The following is a 21,262-nucleotide window of genomic DNA, read 5'->3' on the forward strand; positions in this document are numbered from 1 at the left end:
CTCTGATTGGACGGCTCGTTATTCCCTGTTGCCTGTGGGTGCTTTCCAGCAAGGACACAATAGGCCTGTTCTTTTTGACTGAACTTTTGCACCAGTTCATCTTTTTTCCTCTTCTATCTTCCTAAAGAGAAAAGGAAGAAAGATGAACTGGTGCAAAAGTTCAGTCAAAAAGAACAGGCCTAATCAAACATAGTGTAACACAGTGAATCGTTTCATCCTTGTTTAACGTAAGTAAACAACAAGGATATATGATTCACTGTGTTACACTGTGTCTGACTGTGTCCTTTGCTGGAAAGCACCCTGTGTCTATTGTGTTTCCAGCTTAAAACGTGATGCTGCGCATGCGCATTGGGAACATTTATCCCTTACTACCTTTCTCTTTCGCACAGATATCTGCATCAGCGCGAGCCATGGGAAGTATAGACAATAAGCCTGTTCTTTTTGACTGAACTTTTGCATCAGTTCATCTTTCTTCCTTTTCTCTTTAGGAGGAAAGAAGAGGAAAAAAGGTGAATTGGTGCAAAAGTTCAGCTAAAAAGAACAGGCCTAATGCCTCTTCCATTTATATATAGGCCTGTTCTTTTTGACTGAACTTTTGCACCAGTTCACCTTGCAGTTCAACTTTTTTCCTCTTCTATCCTCCTAAAGAGAAAAGGAAGAAAGATGAACTGGTGCAAAAGTTCAGTCAAAAAGAACAGGCCTAATGTTCCAAGATTTTCTATGGCCGGTATTCATAGTTGAGTCTTATTTCAAGACCGTCTTAAGTAATGTCTTAAGACTCTAATGCAGCCTTCTGATTGGTTCGTGACTCCTTAAGACCGTACTTAAGACGGTCTTGAATATAAGATCTGACTATGGTCGGTATTCATAGGCCGTGGTCCGAATCATGCTGACAACGCTCATGGGCATTGTTTGTCTTCGTTTAACATTTGACAAACAACAAGGATGAAATGATTTTTAAGCGTTGTGAGCGTGTCGGACCGCGGCCATAGTCGGATCTTATATTTAAGACCGTCTTAAGTACAGTCTTAAGATGTCATGAACCAATCAGAAGGCCGCATTAGCGACTTAAGATATTACTTAAGACGGTCTTAAAATAAGAACCGACTATGAATACCGGCCTATGAATACCGGCCTATGTCTTTGGTCTGACTTGAACGCGGCCATTGATAAAAGCGCTTATCGGCAGGAGGTAAGGGGTGGTAGACGCGTTGCGAAGCGCGCATGTGCAGGTGGGAAAGCCGGTCTGCGGATCGCGACATCGCGCCGGACGCGGACGGATCCGAACTGAAGGACGCCGGGGATCGCGAATGGCCGGCGCGTCGCGCCGGGCGAGGATGCGGGAAGATGGCGGCGGCGGTGGAGTCGTGCGAAGTGAAGTGCGCCGACGTTCCACGCGACGTTGAGAACGCGACGGCGGATCGAGCGGACGAGCCGCGCGCGGCGACGCCGCGCCGGCAGGCCGAGCTTTACCGATTTCGCGCCGCCGACCTGCTGTACTACGCGTCCTCGGTCGCTTTCTTTCTCGCGGACGTAGCAACAGGTGAACAAAGAGTGGCTAAATATATATACACGCATACACACTACACGTGCACGTGGCGACACGCGTGTGCGTGCGACACGGGGTGTCCTGCGACGGCTGCGACTCTCCTAATTTCGACTCGGGTTGAAGGGTCCTCACTTGACTCCACGACTGTCTACGACTTCTATGTAGAGGACCCTTGACAGCTCCATTCGAGGCACAGTCGAACGTAGCGAACTTCAGTTTGATTGCAAAATTTCTATTTTTTCATATTTTCGATTCTACTAAGCAAACAATTTTTTATTTAAAAAATCTAACTAGTAAAAATACCTATTGGAGCCTTCGCGGTTTTTGGTGCGTAAATTATGTATTCATAAGTCGATAAGATACAATAATTCTTTGAGGCGTAATCGAACGCCCTGAAGTGCGGCCGAATGGAACGGAGCAAACTTCAGTTCGATTGCAAAATTTGTATTCTTCGATTATTTTCGAGTCTACTTCGATGAAAAATTTCAAATTTTGAAAATTTGATACAAATAAAGTACTTATTGGAGCCTCAGCAGTTGTTGGTGCGTAAATTGTGTATTCTAACTTAATTGTCAATTCTCAATCAATTGGGATGTATTTATCAAACGAGAAGGTAAAGTAAACGCAGAATTTAAATTTTGGTTAAAACTTCCATTTTCCGAAGATATATACATATAATGTTGGTGATTGCAAAAAATCGCGGTAAATAAGAAATTGTATCGATATTTTACGGCAAGTTAATTCTTGAAATCCGACACTAAAATTGAGATCGCGGGACACCCTGTATGCTTACGTCAGCTTTGTTTATGTCAATGACGCTGGTAAAAAATATCGCGATTGCAAAATTATAACTTTTCGAAAGTGTATATTGTACCACAATCTTTCTTTTTTAAAGTTTCATACATATCGGGATTACAATGGAAATAAAATCTTAAAATAAATACTAAAACATAGTGTGTTGTAGGTTTTTACTTATATTTTTATATCTTATATTATATATCATTAATATTTATTATTCTCTACGTTTGCATTTTTAATGCTAAAATAGCAAGAGGAGATGAGAATTTATACATTTTAGACTTACAGTTATAATTAACACAATAAATAATTCTAACAATTATTTTATATTTGTGTATAATTGATATTAATTATAACTTTATTATATTTTACAATTATAATTATAATTAACACTATAAATAATTATGACAAAACTCGCGATACTTTTTGCTAACGTCTTTCAATGTGCTTTTTGTGCTGAAATCATCTAAATGTCACGTGGTAAAACTTGTTTTTGCACACTCAAAGCATGCGCGGGAAAGCTTTTGTCTTCGTAAACCAAACACCTTGTAAGATATTTTTCGCACACACAGACAGCATTGTATGTGTGGAATACCTTTTGCAAGGCCACTTAGCGTGGGGATGCTTTGCAATGGGTTTCACCGTCTTACCCGCTTGTGTTACCCAACTATTTAGTTTGAGATGGCATCGCAGCGACGGTTCCCTACGGACTGTTCACTGGTTGCTGCACATCCTTCTACTTGGCTTTTTGCACAGGTACTTTATGTTTATTTTTGCGCAGTTTTTCTCATAAATTTCGGCGATTCATTGTCCGTAAATTAATGTGTACGAACACAACATATATTCTCTACTAATAATGAATTATTCATCAATTTATATTTATTTTCAGATACTTGACCTTGCTTTGCACTGCGATGCACTCTTTGAGAAATAAGTCCGGCTTCAGCAAGGACAAGAATTGGGTGTATCGGCAAGAAAGCGATATATGTATGTTGCACTTGTTTAAGTCGTTTATGGGGGCTGCTCCGCAGTTGATATTGCAGCTATATATCATTGCGATGTTGAAACACGCGCCGTTTTGGACGAGTAAGTGTTCTCTTTACTTGTAAATTATCTTATTTTATACTTTATATAATACAATGATGTGTGTATGTGTGTTTAAATGTAAATATTAATGTAGGAGAGATCAGAGCTCGTTGGAATAGTTTTTTACAGTTTCGGCATTAGACTTTCTAAACAAATAATTATTATTATTAAAACACACTAAGATAATAGAGAGAATCTTTCTTTTTACCTTTTTTGTCAGGAACAACATAAAAGTTGCAACAACACTGCTGCAACATTGCATCAACATTGCATGTTGCAGCAGTATCGAGATTTTACAATAGTGATATTCCTGCAAATTCTGTGCTACATGTGAAGAGAAAAGCTGAAGAATATAATACGAATTAAAACGCTTGAAAAATCTGCTTTCCTCGTCTTGAATCAGATTTCTCTTTTTTTTTGCAATATTTGTTTGATTTAAATAAAACTTAGGAAGAATATCTATGTTATAAAAGAGATATTTTGCAATAACTTTTTCATTATTTCTTTTATAATAAATAAATGGAATGCAATACATGCCAACGAGTCCTGGTCTTTCTTTGTTAAGTCCTAGTGTTATTACAAGGGATTTAAAATCTAAGAGAAACAAAAACACATTTTTTAAATGACATTTATTCAACATACATTTTAACAAATAAAGTATTTTCTTTAAGAATCTGAAAAAATGAAAAAAATTTAAAAAGTTCTTACATTATATCACATTAAAAAAAATGTTCATTATTGAAGTTTTATTATCTCTTCGTCTGTCAGTATAAAAACGTCATATAAAAACCGAGTTATCTGATCAACAGAGACACCGATAATATTAAACAGACGAATAGTTGAACAATTTATAATCGTTCTCATAAATTTTGTAAACCTCATTAAGAAGCGATCGCGGTATCTCCTTGATGTATTCATCGAGTGTTTTCCTGGTGGTTGTGCCCAGTGGATTAATATTTCGCGGGTAATTTGTCTCATATAGGTATCCGTTCAGATTGGCATCCTGTATGAAAAAGTTCTGATCCCTGTCCAGAGTTTCGAACTTGAGAATATAGTCGTAATTCATCATGCAGGGTTCACAGGTGCGATAATACGGCACCCAATGCTCGTCAAAGTACTTCTCATTAACTATAAATTGTAGAAATTCGGTAAACGTTGGTTCTAATCTCGTCGTGTTACCGGATTCACGGTATTTGAGTACAATGCGTCGGCCGAAGCGTTTATAATAATATTCGCGGTTCTGCATATGCTCCAACTTGTCTCTGTACGCGGATAAGAGACGTTCCAGTGGATGTCGCACAATGAGAAACTTCTTCGTTTTGCTCATTTTCTAAAAATCGTTCAAAAAAAGTTTGTAGTTTAACTTGTCACTCTTTATTTAAAAATTCTTTAGAATTAGATTTGATTCTTTTATCTAAAGAGAACTATTATTTTGTGTCTAATATTTAACTCTTTTGTTAGGAGAATACTTTAAAAAATTATTTTATAAGATTCTCTTTTATTGTATAAATTTTTTTATCGAAGATTTTTTTTTATTGTTATCTACAGATGATGATTAGTCAGTCATGGATTTGGGAATTACAAAGTACAATTTTTAATTCATAAGTCTTATTAAAATCTGCATCCTGCTGAAACTTCTGTCTCACGATATCGCTGACCTGCGTAAGATTGCGACGCACTAAGTCTATAGTAGCGTCCGTCAAAGTGCCTTTTAGAACAGCAAAGTAATTCATCCACGTGGAACTCGCCGCCTTGTATATCGGACACCATGACACGTTGTGTTCCCTTTAAATTATTTTAAATCAAAATTATTTGTAGAAAAAATTATTGCATTTTTTAATATCGTTAAACTTTCTTGCAATTTGACGCGAAAATCTGATAAAAATATTTTAATCCTTTCGAATTAAATTTCTACACTACGCTAAAAAATTAAGAAATCACCTATTTTGCCCTCCAAAAATAGACAATTTTCAAAAGAGTGTAACTTTATCAAAAATTGTCATTTTAAAGCTTGAAGTCTCTACTTTTTAGAACAATCATTAAAATCATTATCTAAAATGTCATTCTGAAAAAAGGTAGAGACTTCAAGCTTCAAAATGTTTTTTTTATCATTTTCTTATGATACTTTTTGACGAAGTTACACTCTCTTAAAATTCCCTATTTTTAGAAGGCAGAATAAATAATTCTTTAATTTTTTGGTGTATATATTTTATGTCTAATGATCATTAGATGTATAATTTTTAAGGAACTTTTCAGCATCTCCCTCGCTTACGTGTCGATGATCATATTCGCCAGCGTAGCGTCTGTGTGCGATTTCTTCGTGTTGATTGTCTCACACATTCGTGCCACCCACCACCTTCTCTTGTCCAACTCACGCCTAACATCCTCCATCTGGTTTCGTGACATCGGAGCTCGCGGCATTATTCCAGGCGCAACGGCGCGTGCAACAGATGCATATTTCGGCGATGCATATCTCAGCGATGCGACTGGCTCTATGTTTGTCTCTTCCGTATGCTCTAAGTTCACTAGTATTAACAATGTCATAATCGTCGCTAATATCGCGACTGACTCTATCACCGTGATTTGTTTCTACGAATAAAGAATCATTTTGTTTTCTCCGTGTGAAGAATTGTAAAAAGAGAAGCGCGGAAAAATACGAGAGTTACATAGCTCAGAGAGGAAGACACGGTTGATCTGGGACATCTTGTGGTTCGTATTCATACTTCGCTTTTGTCAATAAACGCGCGATTTATTTTGTAGATTCTACAGTATATGTAAACATAGAAAGAACAATTTTACTGAATGATCAAAAACTGTGCTGGATATAGAATTGAAAATAATTTTGAAAAAAATTTTTTGCAGTATATATGCTTATCATTTTTTAATTTCCAACATCATTATTTTGATGGTCCAACAATTATTTTAAATCTATATCCAGTAATATTTTAAATCTTTCAACAAAATCGTTCTTTCCGTGTATACTAAATGCACGCAGTTATCGATAAAAGTGAGATATGAATCTTCGTGTTCCTACCTGTATCGATGAAAGGAGTTTTTTTGAATTGTAATAAAAGCTGGTTTTCAATCTCGGATGAATCGTCGAATTTTTATTTTCATTCGACATTATTATTTTGAGCGTTAGTATTTTATACGATGGGTGCATTGTCACATGTATGATTCACTTGCGATAAAACACCATTTCATTGAATCGCTGAAGAACACTGCTGGAAATTATGTTGTACCGCTGTACCATCGATGCTGTGCTCGAAAACCAGAACATTTGTGAATCCGTAACGAATCACGTATACTATTCTTTCGTTTCCTCTTTCGTGACCCGCCTCCGCAGATAACAGGAAAAAGGAAGGAATATCACTCTGTTTATCTATTTACTCCTGAACAATGCATGAACGCAACGATACGATGATAAATTTCACAAGACGAGGGACTCTCTCGTCCTCCTCCACAGTTTTAAATATAAAAGCGACTAAGAGTGCGAAGCGTTACGAAGCAATGTCGAAGCGTATTCAAAAATAGCCGAAAAGAAGGCAGTAGTCCATCACGGACAATAGCTACAAAAATATATAGTAGTACTTTGGTGTCTTATTTTATTTTTTTTTTATTACACTTCTCAATCACCTCTAAGTTTTGTTTAATGAATAATAATAATTGTGATATTATTAAACAAATATCTATTATTCTCAACGTTCTTTTTCTTAGCATTATGGAAGATATATGTATATATATATATATATATATATATATATATTATAATAAATTAAAAAGTTACACCCCCCCATATAAATAGTACGTAAAACAGCAATAAAAAAGTAGCAATTTTTCAGTTTTTTATATCTTTGTAATATAAAAAGGAAATAATTTTTGAAAATCACAGTAATTTTTGAAGATCCAGGTCTCGAGTGATCCAGCCACCACCAGCCAAGAGCTAGTATTGTTATTAATATAATTAAATTAACATATGCAATTTTTGCACAGGCGCCTCCGCCGTGACTTCCTTCTGCTCGTTGACGTGGGCTGTGAGTACATACGTTAAGGCCATGCACAATATCAATCGCGAGCGCAGCGACGTGACTTGGGTCGCTCTCGTCCTTCAGGCTGTCTGGCGTAGTGGTATGCTGATATCAAGATTCATGGTTCTGGTATTAGCGCTCATCTTCCTGAAAGCATGGTTCTTTTTATTTTTGGGTGAGTTTTTACCGAGAAAGTCTTGTAATTAGAACGCAGAAGTCCGTATTACATTCATATGAAATAATTTAGTTGTTTACTAAGGCTCAGTTTCACAACTCACGGTTAACGATTAACCGAGGTTCAACTTATTTATCATCTCTTTTCGATTCTAGCATTAGAAAGAGATGAGGAATAAATTAAACCCCGGTTAAGAGTTAACCACGAGTTATGAAACTGGACCTAAGTCTATTTTAAACAAAGGAAAGTCGATTTATAGAATACAGATTAAGTGGATTGATTATAAGTTACAATACGTTGAATCGATCGTCTAAATATCTCAGAACAACACGCTGTGACGCTGTCTCCTATTTTCAAGTAATCGTCGTTTTCCAGGTCTGCATTGGTTTATCATGACGATCTGGGTGATCTTGCAGAAGACAAAGTTCTGTTCTACCGCGTGGGAAGAGCGCATCTACAATTGTGTCATCGGATTAATCTACTGCTTCGACTTCTTCAATTTGCGTGACGACAGATCGCGCTACCGCGTGCTCATCTTTTACTCAGTGATCGCAGCGCAGAATGTGGTCTTTCTAATCATATATATGTTACACGTCGGGGAAACTATCGCAATGATCATGATTGCGTCCGTGATAGTCAGTTGCATGCTCATCGGTCTGACGAGCATGTCACTATATTACGGCAAGTTTCATCCATCAAGAACAGCGACGAACATCTCCCGAAATATCAGCGAGCATTCTACAACTACGAAGGTTGACGCATCCAGATCCTTTAAGCTGTTTCATCGCGACTCCTTGGTGTCGTTGCACCATTCCATGGACATCTCGCCGAGGACCGAGGAGGTGCCTACCGACAAGCAATCTTTGCTTACAAATATTGCGCAAATTTCCGATTGTGTAGAGGAAGGCATTGTCAATCGCAACTACAGCTCGGAAAACGAGTTCAACGCGAGCGCTTTGCGTCTCTCCACAGAATGCGAGAGGCCGCACAGTCGCGTCGGTGTCAAACACAAGGAAGAAGTCACGTCGGTCAATGATAATCCGGACAACACGCTTACTAGTAGCGCGCCGTTGAACTCCCTGTATTCCGGCTTGCCTGACATTGATTCGTCCCGAAAACGCCGCGGCATTTACGAGCATGATATCACCCCACAATTGGACTGGCACGCGCCGGATATATTGAATATCGATCTGGACCAGCTTGGTAGTATCGATAACTCTGAGGGAAGCAACTCCCTCACGTTGGATTCCTGCAGTAAAGTAATCGGCGCGTTGGACGTTATCAAGAACAGAGAAAAACTAACCACCCCGACGCCATTGGAGAGCAGCAGGATATTCGATATAGAGAAGGTGTCAAAGGACCTGCAACTGCAGGTCTAAATATATATTATTTGAAATCGTCTCGGTCAAAAGTTTTGCATTATCCCCAATAATATAGAGAATACAAATAAATCATTGTAGCTTGTTTATTATAGTTCTTTATTTTTTACTATTAATTATTTATTATAATTATTATAAATTCTTTACTTTTTTCCCTCAAAGCATTTTTATCAAAATATAAAACAATACAAATACTAAAATAACCATTTCCTTGTTTCCATAAATAACGCAATACTTTTGACCGGCACTGTATCTTCTCGCTTTATTTGTTACATTGAACTCATTGCTTTTTACTTATTATTCTGTTACATTATGCTACTTTCTCTTCACGTACGTTATTTTTCCTACAGCAGCGGGACGAAACGATGAGCTGCGTGACGTCGATCCACGATTATGAAAATGTGTGCCCGCTAGGAATCGCTAGACCGCCTTGGTGCATCCGCAGCTGGAAGGGCTACACAGACATCGAGACGTACATCCACGACGATAGCGTGGTGCGCGATAGGCGGCGAGATACCTTGACGAGCACGACCGGCACGACGTACAGCTCGGAATACTCCGACGGCATGATCTCACGAGGGATATTAAAGCAGGACGATTACGCGGACGCCCTGACTTACGATCTGGTGGAATCTAAGGGCAATAAATCATCTTACAGCGACAGCACATTCTCTACATCCGCCGACGATCAAAACGCCAGTCTATATATAGCCAAGCCGGTGGTGTTCGATGACCGGGGCGGTATGCTCGCGTTGGACACGATATTAGAGGAGCGCGATGATTTGTCATCGTCGGACGAGAAGTTTCAACACGAGTCAGAGCTATCGCGTGACTCCGCGAGTACCCTGGTGAGTACGATAGATCAGATCAGGCGGTATACAGCGGAGAATTCACCGCGACACATCTATCACACCACTGGGACTCACTGGGAAGACCTGAATCCCAAGAACTTGATGGCGCAGGCGCGTTTTGCCAAAGTATTGTTCGACAATGATCTCAGAAACGCCTCAACGACGACTGGTTCGATCGACCTGACCGCGCGGGACGTTGAGAAACGCGAGATAGACGCGATCAGGGAGTTCGTTCGGTGCTGTGCTATAGAGTCCATCAAGAAAACGCCTCTGATAGACGCCGTCTTGTCCGATTCACCGATCCTGGACAAGGCAAGCAAGCTTATGCGGCAGGTCACGTTCGCGGATTGCAAGAACGATTTCGACACGAACGAGAGCGACCTTTACGTCGAAATGAGTCCCTTGGTATCCGTGGAAAACGGCGAAAGTCTGTGTCAAGCTAGGCCCATCGACGCTAAGACCACCGAGGCGGAGAGCGATACTCTCAAGAGAAATACTCTTCCCATAATATCGGAGAAATCGCCAAATAAAGAGAATCTGTCGCCTAGCTTGTCGAATAACAACAGGCGGATTAATAATATATATGATGACGGGGACAATAATGATAGTCACGCTTGGACTATAGAAAGAGATGAGAAAAATGACAAATCGCTGTGCAACATGCGTTTTAATCTGAAGGAAAAGAGACACTTATTTCTAGAGCAGGTTCTCTCGCCAGTTCCAAAACTCTGGAACAAACGTATCTCCTTTCATCCGAGCACCAAAAATTTATAGTAAACGCACTTCTTGGTTTTTTCACTCGTGTTCTATAGTTGAAAATCGATTCGAAACTCATTTTTATCGTCTATTTTTATTATGTATTTACAGGGAATTTTATTACGTATTATAGCAATTACAGAGAATTTGATCACGTTTTACAACTGAACGTGGAACAACTTTTATCGAACCAAAAATTTATAATAAAGAATTTTTTTTATATTTGGCACCGTTGTCTTTCATGAAGAAATGTATGGCAGCTCAATTTTATCTTGCTCAAGTGTATTTTTATTCATTTATGATTTATATAGGAATTTTTTATGAAAGAGAGAGAGAGTTTTAGGATTTCCTCTTGTTCACTAAAAGTCTTAGGAAATTAATCTTAGTCCGTCATGATATTGGATACTTTTTACGAAAATGTTACATTTTTGCTGCACCCGCATCCGGTTACAAATAAATCAGGAAGACAATTAACGATGGAAAGGGTTAAGAAAAACACACCACAGTACAAATATCGCAATATATATAACGTCACTCGTTAATTAGGCACACATCTTAATTTTTATCCATGATTTTAAGCTGCGCCGCGTTTACTTTTATAAATGACGTAAAGTAAACGCGATGTAAGCGTGTGATACGCGCCGTCTGATTGTTACAAGACAGCTGTAATGACTTAAGTCTAGTATTGCGCTTTTGCAATTAGTGTATATAAAAAATGACTTATTTTACATCTCATACCGAGATTATTTTTATACGCAATTTTACTATGTACAATAAAAAAGACTCTCGGTGTAATAAATAATTCGCAACCACGCATTCCTGATAATAATATTGTTGCGATCACTACGCATTAATAATTATGTACATCGGACAAACTATCTTGATTCACTTGAGTCCATCTTGTAATTTGTAATAACAGAATTTGAGATTAAAAATTTATGTGTAATTTCGTATATATATCGTGTAATATAGAAAAGTGTTTGTTAAATTAAAAAATGTTCTATTATTTCATGAGTTTTAAATCCCTGACTCTATTCTTTCTTTTATAATATAGATCTCAATATGACGTATAAAAAAGAATGTTCAGTGGTTTTAACTTTTTATGTTAATTTTATGTGTGTTGAATCTATGATGTGACTTCATGATTGATTTTTATTTTTGTTTATATTTTAATATTTACTCTTCAACGTTTTAATTATTAAAAACTTCATCAATCAATTTGTTTCCGAACTCTTAATTTATTTTCTATTGTAATTTGAAGAAAACTAGGCTTGTATTCGAACGTTCCATGTATTTAATGCCTTCTTGACGTTTTGATAAATTATAATTAGTTTATTCTTTGATCTAATTGCTCGTTTAACCTTTCTACCAATTTTATTATATTTGCATTGTGATTTTGAGTTAGACAATTGATATTGTAATTATATCTGTAATACTGATTCTACAATGAGTAGGTAGTCGGAAGTCTTATGGGCCTTCTACAATAAGCCGCAAGTCTGAAGTTCTAAGCGATCTTAAGTCATAATCGGTAAAGTTGGCCAATAGCCAACTTGAACGACTTGGTTAAGACTGGTTAAGACTTCTGACGTTCTGACTTGCGGCTTATTGTAGAAGGCCTATAAAAAGAATAATCGATTATGATTGGTCAATTTCTTATAGCTTAAGATTTAATGGGTCTTCTTGAACGATTTGGTTAAGACTGGTTAAGACTTCTGACGCTCTGACTTGTGGCTTATTGTAGAAGGGCTGTTAGGACTACCGATTACCGACTCATTGTAGAATCAGCATAATGCTATACTGCACTATACTGTTGTAAGATATGTTTCAGTGAACAAAAAGTTAACTTGAGGTCAAATTTTTAAAGTGTCAACGCGATGTATCATTAAATAAAAAAAAAATAGAACAAAACGGAGCAAGTATAATAGGCCTTCTACAATAAGCCATTAGTCATAAATCAGAAGTCAGAAGTTAAAAAATGACGACTGTGATTGGTCAATTTTTAGTTTCTGACTTCTGATTTATGACTAATGGCTTATTGTAGAAGGCTCTTAACATTTGCAAGTAGCAAGTAACATTTTTCTTGTAGTATTTTAAGTTTGAAATGTTACGAACTAAAGCAAGTAACGCCACCTGGCGATACGCGCGACGCAGGGTAAGGTGAGGTTAGGATAACGTTTGATTAGGTTAGGCTGGGTGGAAGAATTTGCTCGCCGAGCAGTCGCAACATCGCAGGAGAAGTGTCAGAATATAGGGGTGAACGTCCACGGGTCTGGCGTCCTGATATTATCCGAAGGATTGCATTCGCAATCACGTTTCCCGTTATCGCCTGGCCGCTCTGTAATTTGCCATGGCCGGTCAGGCTGCTGCGCGTAGCGTCGCGATTTCGCGATAGCGTGCTGCATAAGGAGCGCAAAACACCGCGGACCATCGCGGACGCATCCGTGCCAACCACCGAAGCACATGGATGCGACCAACGGGCAGAAGCCCCATGGTGAGGAACATTTTTCGTTTGTAGGGAGATTTTTTTCTTCGCGAGTCGTGAACTCGTTTCAGTGTTACCTAAAGCTCGAAAATCGTTTTACAACACGTGAAATTAGGGAGTCTGTGGTAGATTAATTAATTGACAGGATTATTAATACGCCCTATTTAAAATGGTGTGTCCTGCAAAGCAGTTTACAGTGTGTAACTGGTGCACGATTGTACTTGTATAATTTCTCTTTTATTTCTGAAGGGATTCTTGGTAATTTAGCAGTGTATTTATAGCACTGGTAATATTTTGTATGTACAGGAGACCTCGATTTTATTTCTAAGCCTTGTTTGCAATCTGTGAAATTATGAATCAGTGATGGATTAATTAATTAACAGAATTATTCATATTTTCAATTTAAAATGATATATCTAAAGACATTTACATTGCAGCGTATAACTGTATTTATTTGTCTTGATATGGTTTATATTTGAGCCGTTTATTTTGAAAGTGGCCTAAGTTCATTTTTCAATGTTTTGTTGTTGACCTTTGTAGTAGCCTGTACAACTTGAAGTTAGCTGTCATAAACATTTTTTTTTTTAATGGACTTAGGTCACTTTCAAAATAAACGGCTCATTTATGCAATTATACATATATAATTGTATTTATATAATTTGTATTCACATACAATTTGTATCTGTATAATTTCCCTTTTATTTCTGGAATTATTGATATGTCCTACTAATAATGTGCATCTTCTATAAACTAGTTTACAGCATGCAATTTTTGCATAATTTCAATTCCTTTTATTTGTGGATGGACTTTTTGAAATTTTAATTAGTATGATAAAATGCAGTAATGTTTATCTGCTGTACGTTTATATTAGGTGTTAAATTCCTCCATTTTCTACTTCATTACTAATTAATAATACTTTATTAATAATACTTTGATTAAGGTATTTCCCTTCGAAATAAATCAATTTTGGAGACAAAAAACGGCAGGAATTAAGTTTAACACCTAATATATAGACTATGGTATCAATAAATATAGAATATTGTATCGAATGTTCCCAAACATTTGGGAAGAACTTAATGAATGTACGTTATTATGTACATTGGGTCTTTAAGAGTTAATACTCAAACTAAATAAAAAAAACGGCAGGAATTAAGTTTAACACCTAATATAAAAGAAATTAATTAATTGTAGCAAAGTAGTGCATTTAGTTTACTGGTAATATTTTTTGTGTACAGAAAACCTCGATTCTATTTCCTAAATGAAAATCATTGTTTGCAACATCTGGAATTATGAATGTGAATCAGTGAGAGGAATTAGTTTATAGCGATGTAGTGTATTTAGTAGTATATTTACAAAGGTATTATCTCAATATCTTTAGTATATTGGAAACTTTTCACAGTGGGGCAACCTTCACCCGGAGGAGGATCTGCCTCCGATAAGGGCAAGGAATGGCAAATGGAGTTTCTGATGGAAAAATTGCGTTCCAAGTCTTCCACGTATAAACCCTTGGTAGAAACGGCTAAAAACATGCGCATGGCCATGCTAGTGAGTGATTTCTACTTACTTTGTCATTTCGAAGCTTGCCGAGATATGAATATGACTTCTTAATATGTAGGACAAGCGATTTGCGATTGACAGCATAGAGAAGAATCAATTGCAGAAATGTTTGGACACCCTGCAGCATTCTATCAAGGTTACTTCTTTCCAATCCATGGTGGAGCGTTTAGAGAGCTTAGCAAGACAGTTGGGGTGCGTATCTGTCATCTAGTAAGAGTTAACATTGGTCGTATTTAGCAAACTTAACAGTTGGGCGGAACAGATCTGTGAGCGCTTGCTGCTATTGGATCTAGAAGAATACACCAATAGCAGTGAGCGTTCAAGGATCCGCTCCGCAACAGTTGATTTTGCTGAACGCGACCATTTATTCATTGCTTGGTAGTTCTTATACATCATATAAAATAAATTGAGCTTAAATATAAACAATTATCTCATTACACAGATTAAAGTTCATGATGTCTGGTCCTCCAGGCACGGAAATATTCATATCCTCCGACATGTTCTTTTTGGAGGTCTTATTAGAGCCTCCATCAGGTCTTGTTAGGGATGTTAAAATCCATCATGAGGGAAAAAGTGAACAACAGGTAAGAATTATCGACATTATTAACGTTTCTTATTAAGTATCTTTATTAATTTTGAAAATTGCTGTTTCAGAGTTGCGAAGCACTCGCCTCGGCTCTGTCGCGCGGTGATTTCGTCGATTTCACCACGCAGCTGGAAGGACTGGCATCAATCTATCAACTGAATGCCGATAAGAAAGTAAAGTGCAAGGCATTCAGTGCCCTGCAGTCCCTCGAGGCTGACCTGGGTGTTCTGGCACAGCTGCAGACATTCATGAAAGAGCCGTTCAATCTGGTTCACAAGAGTCCTGTCGGTTAGCGACTTGACGTATACTATAATAGTTTTTGTATTACATTTTACGTATAAAAGTATGATTTTATCTATCTTTTATATTATTTATTTATTTGTTGTGTAATAAATTTGCATATTTATATGCACTTCGGTTATGTATTATATGTGACTCAATTATACGTTCTTTTATCTAGGAATTCTGGAAAGAAGACGAGGCGGTCACCCGATGAAATTGACATATTTCGTATCGCCGTACGATTTAATCGACGAAGAAAATCGAACTTATGACACTCTGAATCCTGATACTATCATTAAAAGAAAGATCGGACACTCCGTGACTGTTTGTATGGAAGGTTCAACGGGTCACAAGCTGCCTACTTCTAGTATCATAACTGTGAACCGAAGTCCCACGGGCAAGAGGTAAGATCAAGTTTTATCTTTCTATCATTTCTTTGTTGTTTGGGGGGAAATTGAATAACTATAAGTATATATCTAACAGTTGCGATTGTTTCTTTATCCTTGTTATAAAGTTAGTGAAACCCATTTTGTACTCACGTGAATCAAAAAGAAATTGATCAAAACTTAATATTTATCAAGACTTTTTGTATTACATTAAAACAGCTAATCGTTACTTTTATCATTAAAACAAGTTGAACGAAATATTGGCATCGAAGCAAAAGAACTTTAGAGTAGCTAGAAAAATTTGATTTCTTTATCTGTCGTTGTATTAATTAAACTTGGTGTCAAACTTACTTTTAATCAATTTGCAATTGATCTTTTTGTGCATTGAATCTCCATTGCGATTTAAACAATACTATGTTGAAGTTAAGTTAAATATTAAACTAATGATAGCTATAAGAAATTTTTTATTATCTTCTGTATTTTTATATTTCTTTATGTTATTTATATTTCGAATTTATCTGAGTTTCAATAAAACGAATTTGCTTTATCATTGCCCTTTTCTTTCAGCACTCCTTCATATGCTCCGTTGACTAGTACAAATTCTTCCATGCTGCCAGCCTGCTTTGTGCTGAAACTCGTCAAGAAGATGCCTATCTGCATGGAGTTGGTGAAGAGAATACAGAAAGTCACGGAGCTCGAGTGTGGCGACATCTCCGCGCCACATCCGTTGCTTAGTCTGATAATACAGCATGCAAGTGACGGTCAGCTGGATTGTCGAAACAACAGAGGCTTGTATGTGGTAAGTATCAAGATTATATAAAAGAAATATCGCATTATATCCTGCGACTTATCATGCTGTTCTCTCTTGCAGACCTTACCAGATCAACAGCACTGTTATTTCATGACGGAAAACAAGAACATGGAGGGCGTGCTAGTGTGCAGTATCCCATTCACGCATCCCGCACACGTGCCGCAGATCTTGGTATACCTACGACAGCAGGCGCTGTTTAATTGTCTGATCGCGAGCTGCGTGCGGCCCATGGCACGCCAGGATCCCGAACATACTACCATACTTGAGGTAAGCGCTCTTTCGTGGCAACACATCAGCGTAAGCGTGGAACATCCGTACGAGGAGACAATGGCCACCGCGGAACTGGACCTGACAGACATATCGACGCTTAAATGCCGATTGTATGGCATGAGTATGACAACGAACGTTGAACAGACGTCAGATCTCAGCGGTAGAGTGCTGCAACGTTGCCTTAGTATCCCGTTGACTATGCGAATGCTGTTGAAAATCTGGGAGGGTCGTTCTTTGCCCGCGGTGATGAACAGTTTGACCAGTGGCAGTGGCAGCAGCAATGGTAGCTACAATCTCAATTTAGGATCTGGTGGTAAGGATCAGACCGGACAAAACGCATCCGGTACCGCGTCCGGTATGCCGGACTTTACGAATGGCGAGACGAAAATAAAGCAAGAGCCCGGTTTGAATAACGGCAGCAACGGGTGTATGGGAGGCAGACAAACGCAGCAACAGCAGTTGTCAGCGAATCAATTGCAGCAGCAACAACAGCAACAGCAGTCTTTTTTAGATGCCGGAACGGAAAATAGTATCGGTTTTCCGTCGTATTCCGGCCAATCCGATACGACGACAATGACGATGGGTACCACTGGGACAAACAGCACTTCTGCTTCTATGTTGAACCCGTTGCAGCTTGGTGCGTTGTTGGGACAAGCAAAAAACTCCCTAACTAGTAACTCAAACACGAATGAGCGCGGTAAGAAGACGCGCAAAAGGAAAATTGGTACGGACGGGCTTTGGCGTAGTCCCAAGCGAAAGAGCGACGGCGGAGATAGTAGCGCCGCGACGGAAATCCTGCTGGAGAGTTCAAGTTCAGAAAACTCCACACCGCTGGGAACGCCCACGAGTCGAGAAAATCTCGCATCAGAGACTAGAACGTCTACACCGACCTCAGCTACCAGTTTGACAAGTGGTATGGATTTTTCAAATTTGGATACTACTGATATACTCGATAAGAGTGCCTCGGATTACGATCTCGACAATTCCGAGAAAGACAGTGAGATCATGGAAGTGCAACACAGTAACGCGGAGCAGCAGCAGCAGCAACAACAGCAACAGCCGCAACAAGAAGTAGAGGAGTTGATAAAGATACGCGAATCCTCATCGACGCGCAAGTCGAAGAAAAATCGAAGTGGTGGTGGTAGCGAGGAGAAGAAGTCGAGCCCAACGAACATATTTGTTGACGAGACGTCGAGTAGTGGTAACAAAGGTCTGCCAGTACCACCATCAGTAAGTATCACTCCAATTTCGTGCGGTAATCTGGATCAAGCAAGCACCACCAACTATAACTCCGTATTGACTGGTATGGGTTTGGAAAGGAGACCTGGTATCGAGATCATACCCATCGCCTCATCGCCATCGCAGACTAATCTACCGAGCTCGATCACCATCACGCCGATCGCTGGTCCAACATCGTCTCCGAAAACTAGCGGTCTGACAAGTGCAACGGAAGATCGGCAGCGAAGCGAACGGAAGAGTGGTGGAAAAAGCAGCGGTAGCAGTAGCAAAAGCAGTTCTGAGGATACCAAGAGCGGTGGAAGCAAATTGGAGAAACGGCGCAAACGTAAACGAGAGGACGGTCCGATGGGTCCACCGGACAAAGTCCCATCGGGTGGCAAACAGCAACAAGATCCACTCTCGAAACCAGTGTCGGTGAGCATCAAACCTAGCACCGAACAATCACCACCGAGCGGTGGTAATGCTGGTGTTGGTTTGAGCTGCTCATCTTCGCGGCCTACTTCGCCCGCAGCTGTAAGGAAATTCAGTCCTTCACCCACCCACTCGAGTTCGCTCGCCACGCTTGTAGGTAAGTCCAGTCCTACCTTGAAGGCCGGTCAGTCGGCAGCAGCAACTGGCAAACCAGTTCAAAGTCCAAAGCACTCGCCCGTCTATGGCAGCAGTCCGAAGCACAACGCGCCGAACGTTTCAGTGGTTCCTATGTCGGTCCCGATGTCGCTATCGGTGTCCACGGTGCCCAATACAGTGGGCAACGTGCCGTCCGTAGCGGTATCCGTCCCGGTCCCGGTACCTGCTAGTGCAAGCCCGAAACATGGCAACACTTCGTCTCCGAAACATGGTAGTTCGGCTGCAAGCAGCGGCAAACCTAGTATGTCCGCCTTAAAATCAGCGGCAAACTCACCATCTAGTAAAAGCAGCAGCAGTAGCTCTTCCGACTCAGCAACGACCCCATCCAAAGTCAAGTCTTCTTCGTCGTCCTCCAGTAAGGATTCTTCCGGTCGTGGAGATAAAGACAGACGAACGTCATCCGTCAGTTCATCTGGCGGTTCAGGTAGCGGCCATCAGAGTCCCAAGACCAAGTCCTCCAGCGGTAAAATGAAGCAGCTAGAGATGATCTCCCCCGGCAGCGAAGCCACCCAAGTCTCTTCTCTGCAAGCTTCTGGCGGAAGTACTCCACCATCCGGTCCGGTCGATGCAGCAAGCAAATCTGCGATCGCGGCCCAGCAGGCACGGAATCGCAAAAGTTCTCTCAACGCTGTGATCGATAAACTGAAGAACGCTCAACATTGTACCGAAACGGATGCTTGTGGGAACGGTGGCGGAAACATGAAAGGCAGTGGATCCTCCGGCCTTGGCAGTACTGGTGGAATGAGTAGCGCTGGACAGAAGGAGAAGAATATCGGTGGTGGTGGCTCGTCGTCGTCGAGCGGAGGGAAAACTATTGGAGAAGGAGGAAAGTCTTGTGTCACCAAAAATGCGTCCGTAGATACGAAGAATCCCGGCGAATACATGGTGAAGCACAGCTCAGATGGGATAAAGATTACTATCAATAAAACTCGTACTAAGGATTCCAAGCAGGCCGCCAACTTGAAGCTGTCGTCATCGGGATCGATGGCGGCAACTTCATCTTCCAGCTCTTTATCGTCCGTGGCTTCTTCATCATCGTCATCATCGTCTAGTAACGTAATCACCGGCAGCAATGGCTCGCCAAAGACACATACGGGTCTCAAACCTGGTGTAAATTCTGGACCGGCATCGAAAAAGCCACAGACGTTACAGGCTGCACAGAAAATGCTACCCACGAAGATGATGTTGGCCGCTGCCGGTATGAAATCCGCCATCTCTTCTTCGGGCGCGACGAATACTGGCGGTGGTGGGGGTATCACGGCGTCTGCAACAGGAGGCGTTGGAGGAAATCCCTTATCAAAGAGTAGTTCATCCTCTAAAGCTTCCGGTTCACCGAAGACGAGTTCTGGTGTGACTGATTTGAGCCGTGGTCGAGATAAACCTAGAATCTCAAAATCCGGCGACAAGGGAATATTCGCGTCGAAAGGCCTCGGTGATGCCAGAAAATCGAGTCCGTCCGCTCTGCGGGAAGAGAGCGAGAGCGAGCGCGCGTTCAAGTTGCTAGCCGCGCACGCGTCTATCTCTAACCTTCCGCCGAGTCTGCCGCCTCAGTTAATGATGGAAGGCCTAATGAAGCAACTAGACACCAAGTTTCAGATACCGAAACTGTCGGCCCGTGCAAACATCGCTGACGCCGATAAGAACAAATCATCGGATAAGCTGTCGATACTGCCCGATTCCACCAAGCAGACCCTCGATGGTCTGAAACAGGAACAGGGCAAAATCGCTGGTCTGTCCAATGTCACCGTATCAGTATCCAAATCGTCGCAGCCAGATGACCAATCGAGACGGGACCATTCGCAGAATAAACCGGACAATCTGTCGATCACAACATCCGCCGCCGGCGCGATGTCTTTGAATCTCGTTGGGGAGAACACCGGTTTGATGCTGCCTCCACAGTCGACTGCCGATTCTGATGTACCTACGAATCTGTGCATCCAACCGATGGTGGACAATGAACCATCCCGCGACTCGTGCAAAGATTTAGGAATGAGGCAAACATCCACCGGTCAGCAGTTCCTCGGTAAGATCGACGACACAAGCGTCGGCGGGATTCTCTCCAAGAGTAACGTTTCCGATCAGTTGACGTCATCAGGCGCCAAGTCCTACGGAACCATGACAAGCTCCAGCACCTCAACCGCGTCGAGCGGCGCCATCGTTGCCGAGAGTCTAAATCTGAGTACCAAGTCTGCCGACCAGGCAGTTCTGCAAACCAAATATAATAAGATCACCGTTGAGGAGAAGAAACAGCAGCAGACGTCATCAGCATCGTTATTGTCATCTTCCTCTTCGTCATCATCCTCATCAGCGTCGATTTTTTCGTCGCTGGCCAGCGTCGCGACTTCATCAGACGGTAATCCCGTCATGACGTCCGACAGCGGCGGCGGGGGGGGGGGGGGG

At 40.4% G+C, this 21,262-nt stretch overlaps 3 protein-coding genes across 5 annotated transcripts in view; 2 read left to right on the forward strand and 1 right to left on the reverse strand.

Moving 5' to 3' along the window:
- The first annotated feature begins 1,301 nt into the window (after window positions 1-1,301).
- On the forward strand, window positions 1,302-10,731 carry LOC108762720 (uncharacterized). Of its 3 annotated transcripts, none has more exons than XM_018509848.1 (6): window positions 1,302-1,543; window positions 2,920-3,103; window positions 3,237-3,433; window positions 7,427-7,636; window positions 8,012-9,009; window positions 9,366-10,731. In XM_018509848.1, exons 1-6 carry the CDS (start codon window positions 1,348-1,350, stop codon window positions 10,638-10,640), a joined length of 3,060 nt encoding a protein of 1,019 aa, XP_018365350.1. In that variant the 5' UTR covers window positions 1,302-1,347; the 3' UTR covers window positions 10,641-10,731. The 3 variants fall into 3 exon arrangements, with proteins under 3 accessions (XP_018365350.1, XP_018365352.1, XP_018365353.1); XM_018509850.1 differs by having other exon boundaries at window positions 9,369-10,731; XM_018509851.1 differs by having other exon boundaries at window positions 8,012-8,985.
- On the reverse strand, window positions 4,143-6,997 carry LOC108762721 (carbohydrate sulfotransferase 11). The gene is made up of 4 exons (XM_018509852.1): window positions 6,468-6,997; window positions 5,706-6,022; window positions 5,034-5,218; window positions 4,143-4,765 (listed from the first exon to the last, which is right to left on the reverse strand). Exons 1-4 carry the CDS (start codon window positions 6,594-6,596, stop codon window positions 4,257-4,259), a joined length of 1,140 nt encoding a protein of 379 aa, XP_018365354.1. The 5' UTR covers window positions 6,597-6,997; the 3' UTR covers window positions 4,143-4,256.
- Window positions 10,732-13,082: 2,351 nt separating the features above from the next.
- MED1 (Mediator complex subunit 1) overlaps window positions 13,083-21,262 on the forward strand; it is an 8,693-nt gene continuing 513 nt past the window's right edge. Inside the window, exons 1-8 of the mRNA XM_018509831.1 lie at window positions 13,083-13,113; window positions 14,504-14,649; window positions 14,720-14,853; window positions 15,104-15,245; window positions 15,316-15,535; window positions 15,708-15,933; window positions 16,483-16,714; window positions 16,787-21,253. Coding sequence (XP_018365333.1) covers window positions 13,083-13,113; window positions 14,504-14,649; window positions 14,720-14,853; window positions 15,104-15,245; window positions 15,316-15,535; window positions 15,708-15,933; window positions 16,483-16,714; window positions 16,787-21,253 — 5,598 coding nt within the window. The remainder of the gene's footprint in view (window positions 13,114-14,503; window positions 14,650-14,719; window positions 14,854-15,103; window positions 15,246-15,315; window positions 15,536-15,707; window positions 15,934-16,482; window positions 16,715-16,786; window positions 21,254-21,262) is intronic.

Source organism: Trachymyrmex cornetzi, unplaced genomic scaffold (genome assembly GCF_001594075.2).
Source record: "Trachymyrmex cornetzi isolate Tcor2-1 unplaced genomic scaffold, Tcor1.1 scaffold319, whole genome shotgun sequence".
NCBI classification, from domain to species: Eukaryota; Metazoa; Arthropoda; class Insecta; order Hymenoptera; family Formicidae; genus Trachymyrmex; species Trachymyrmex cornetzi.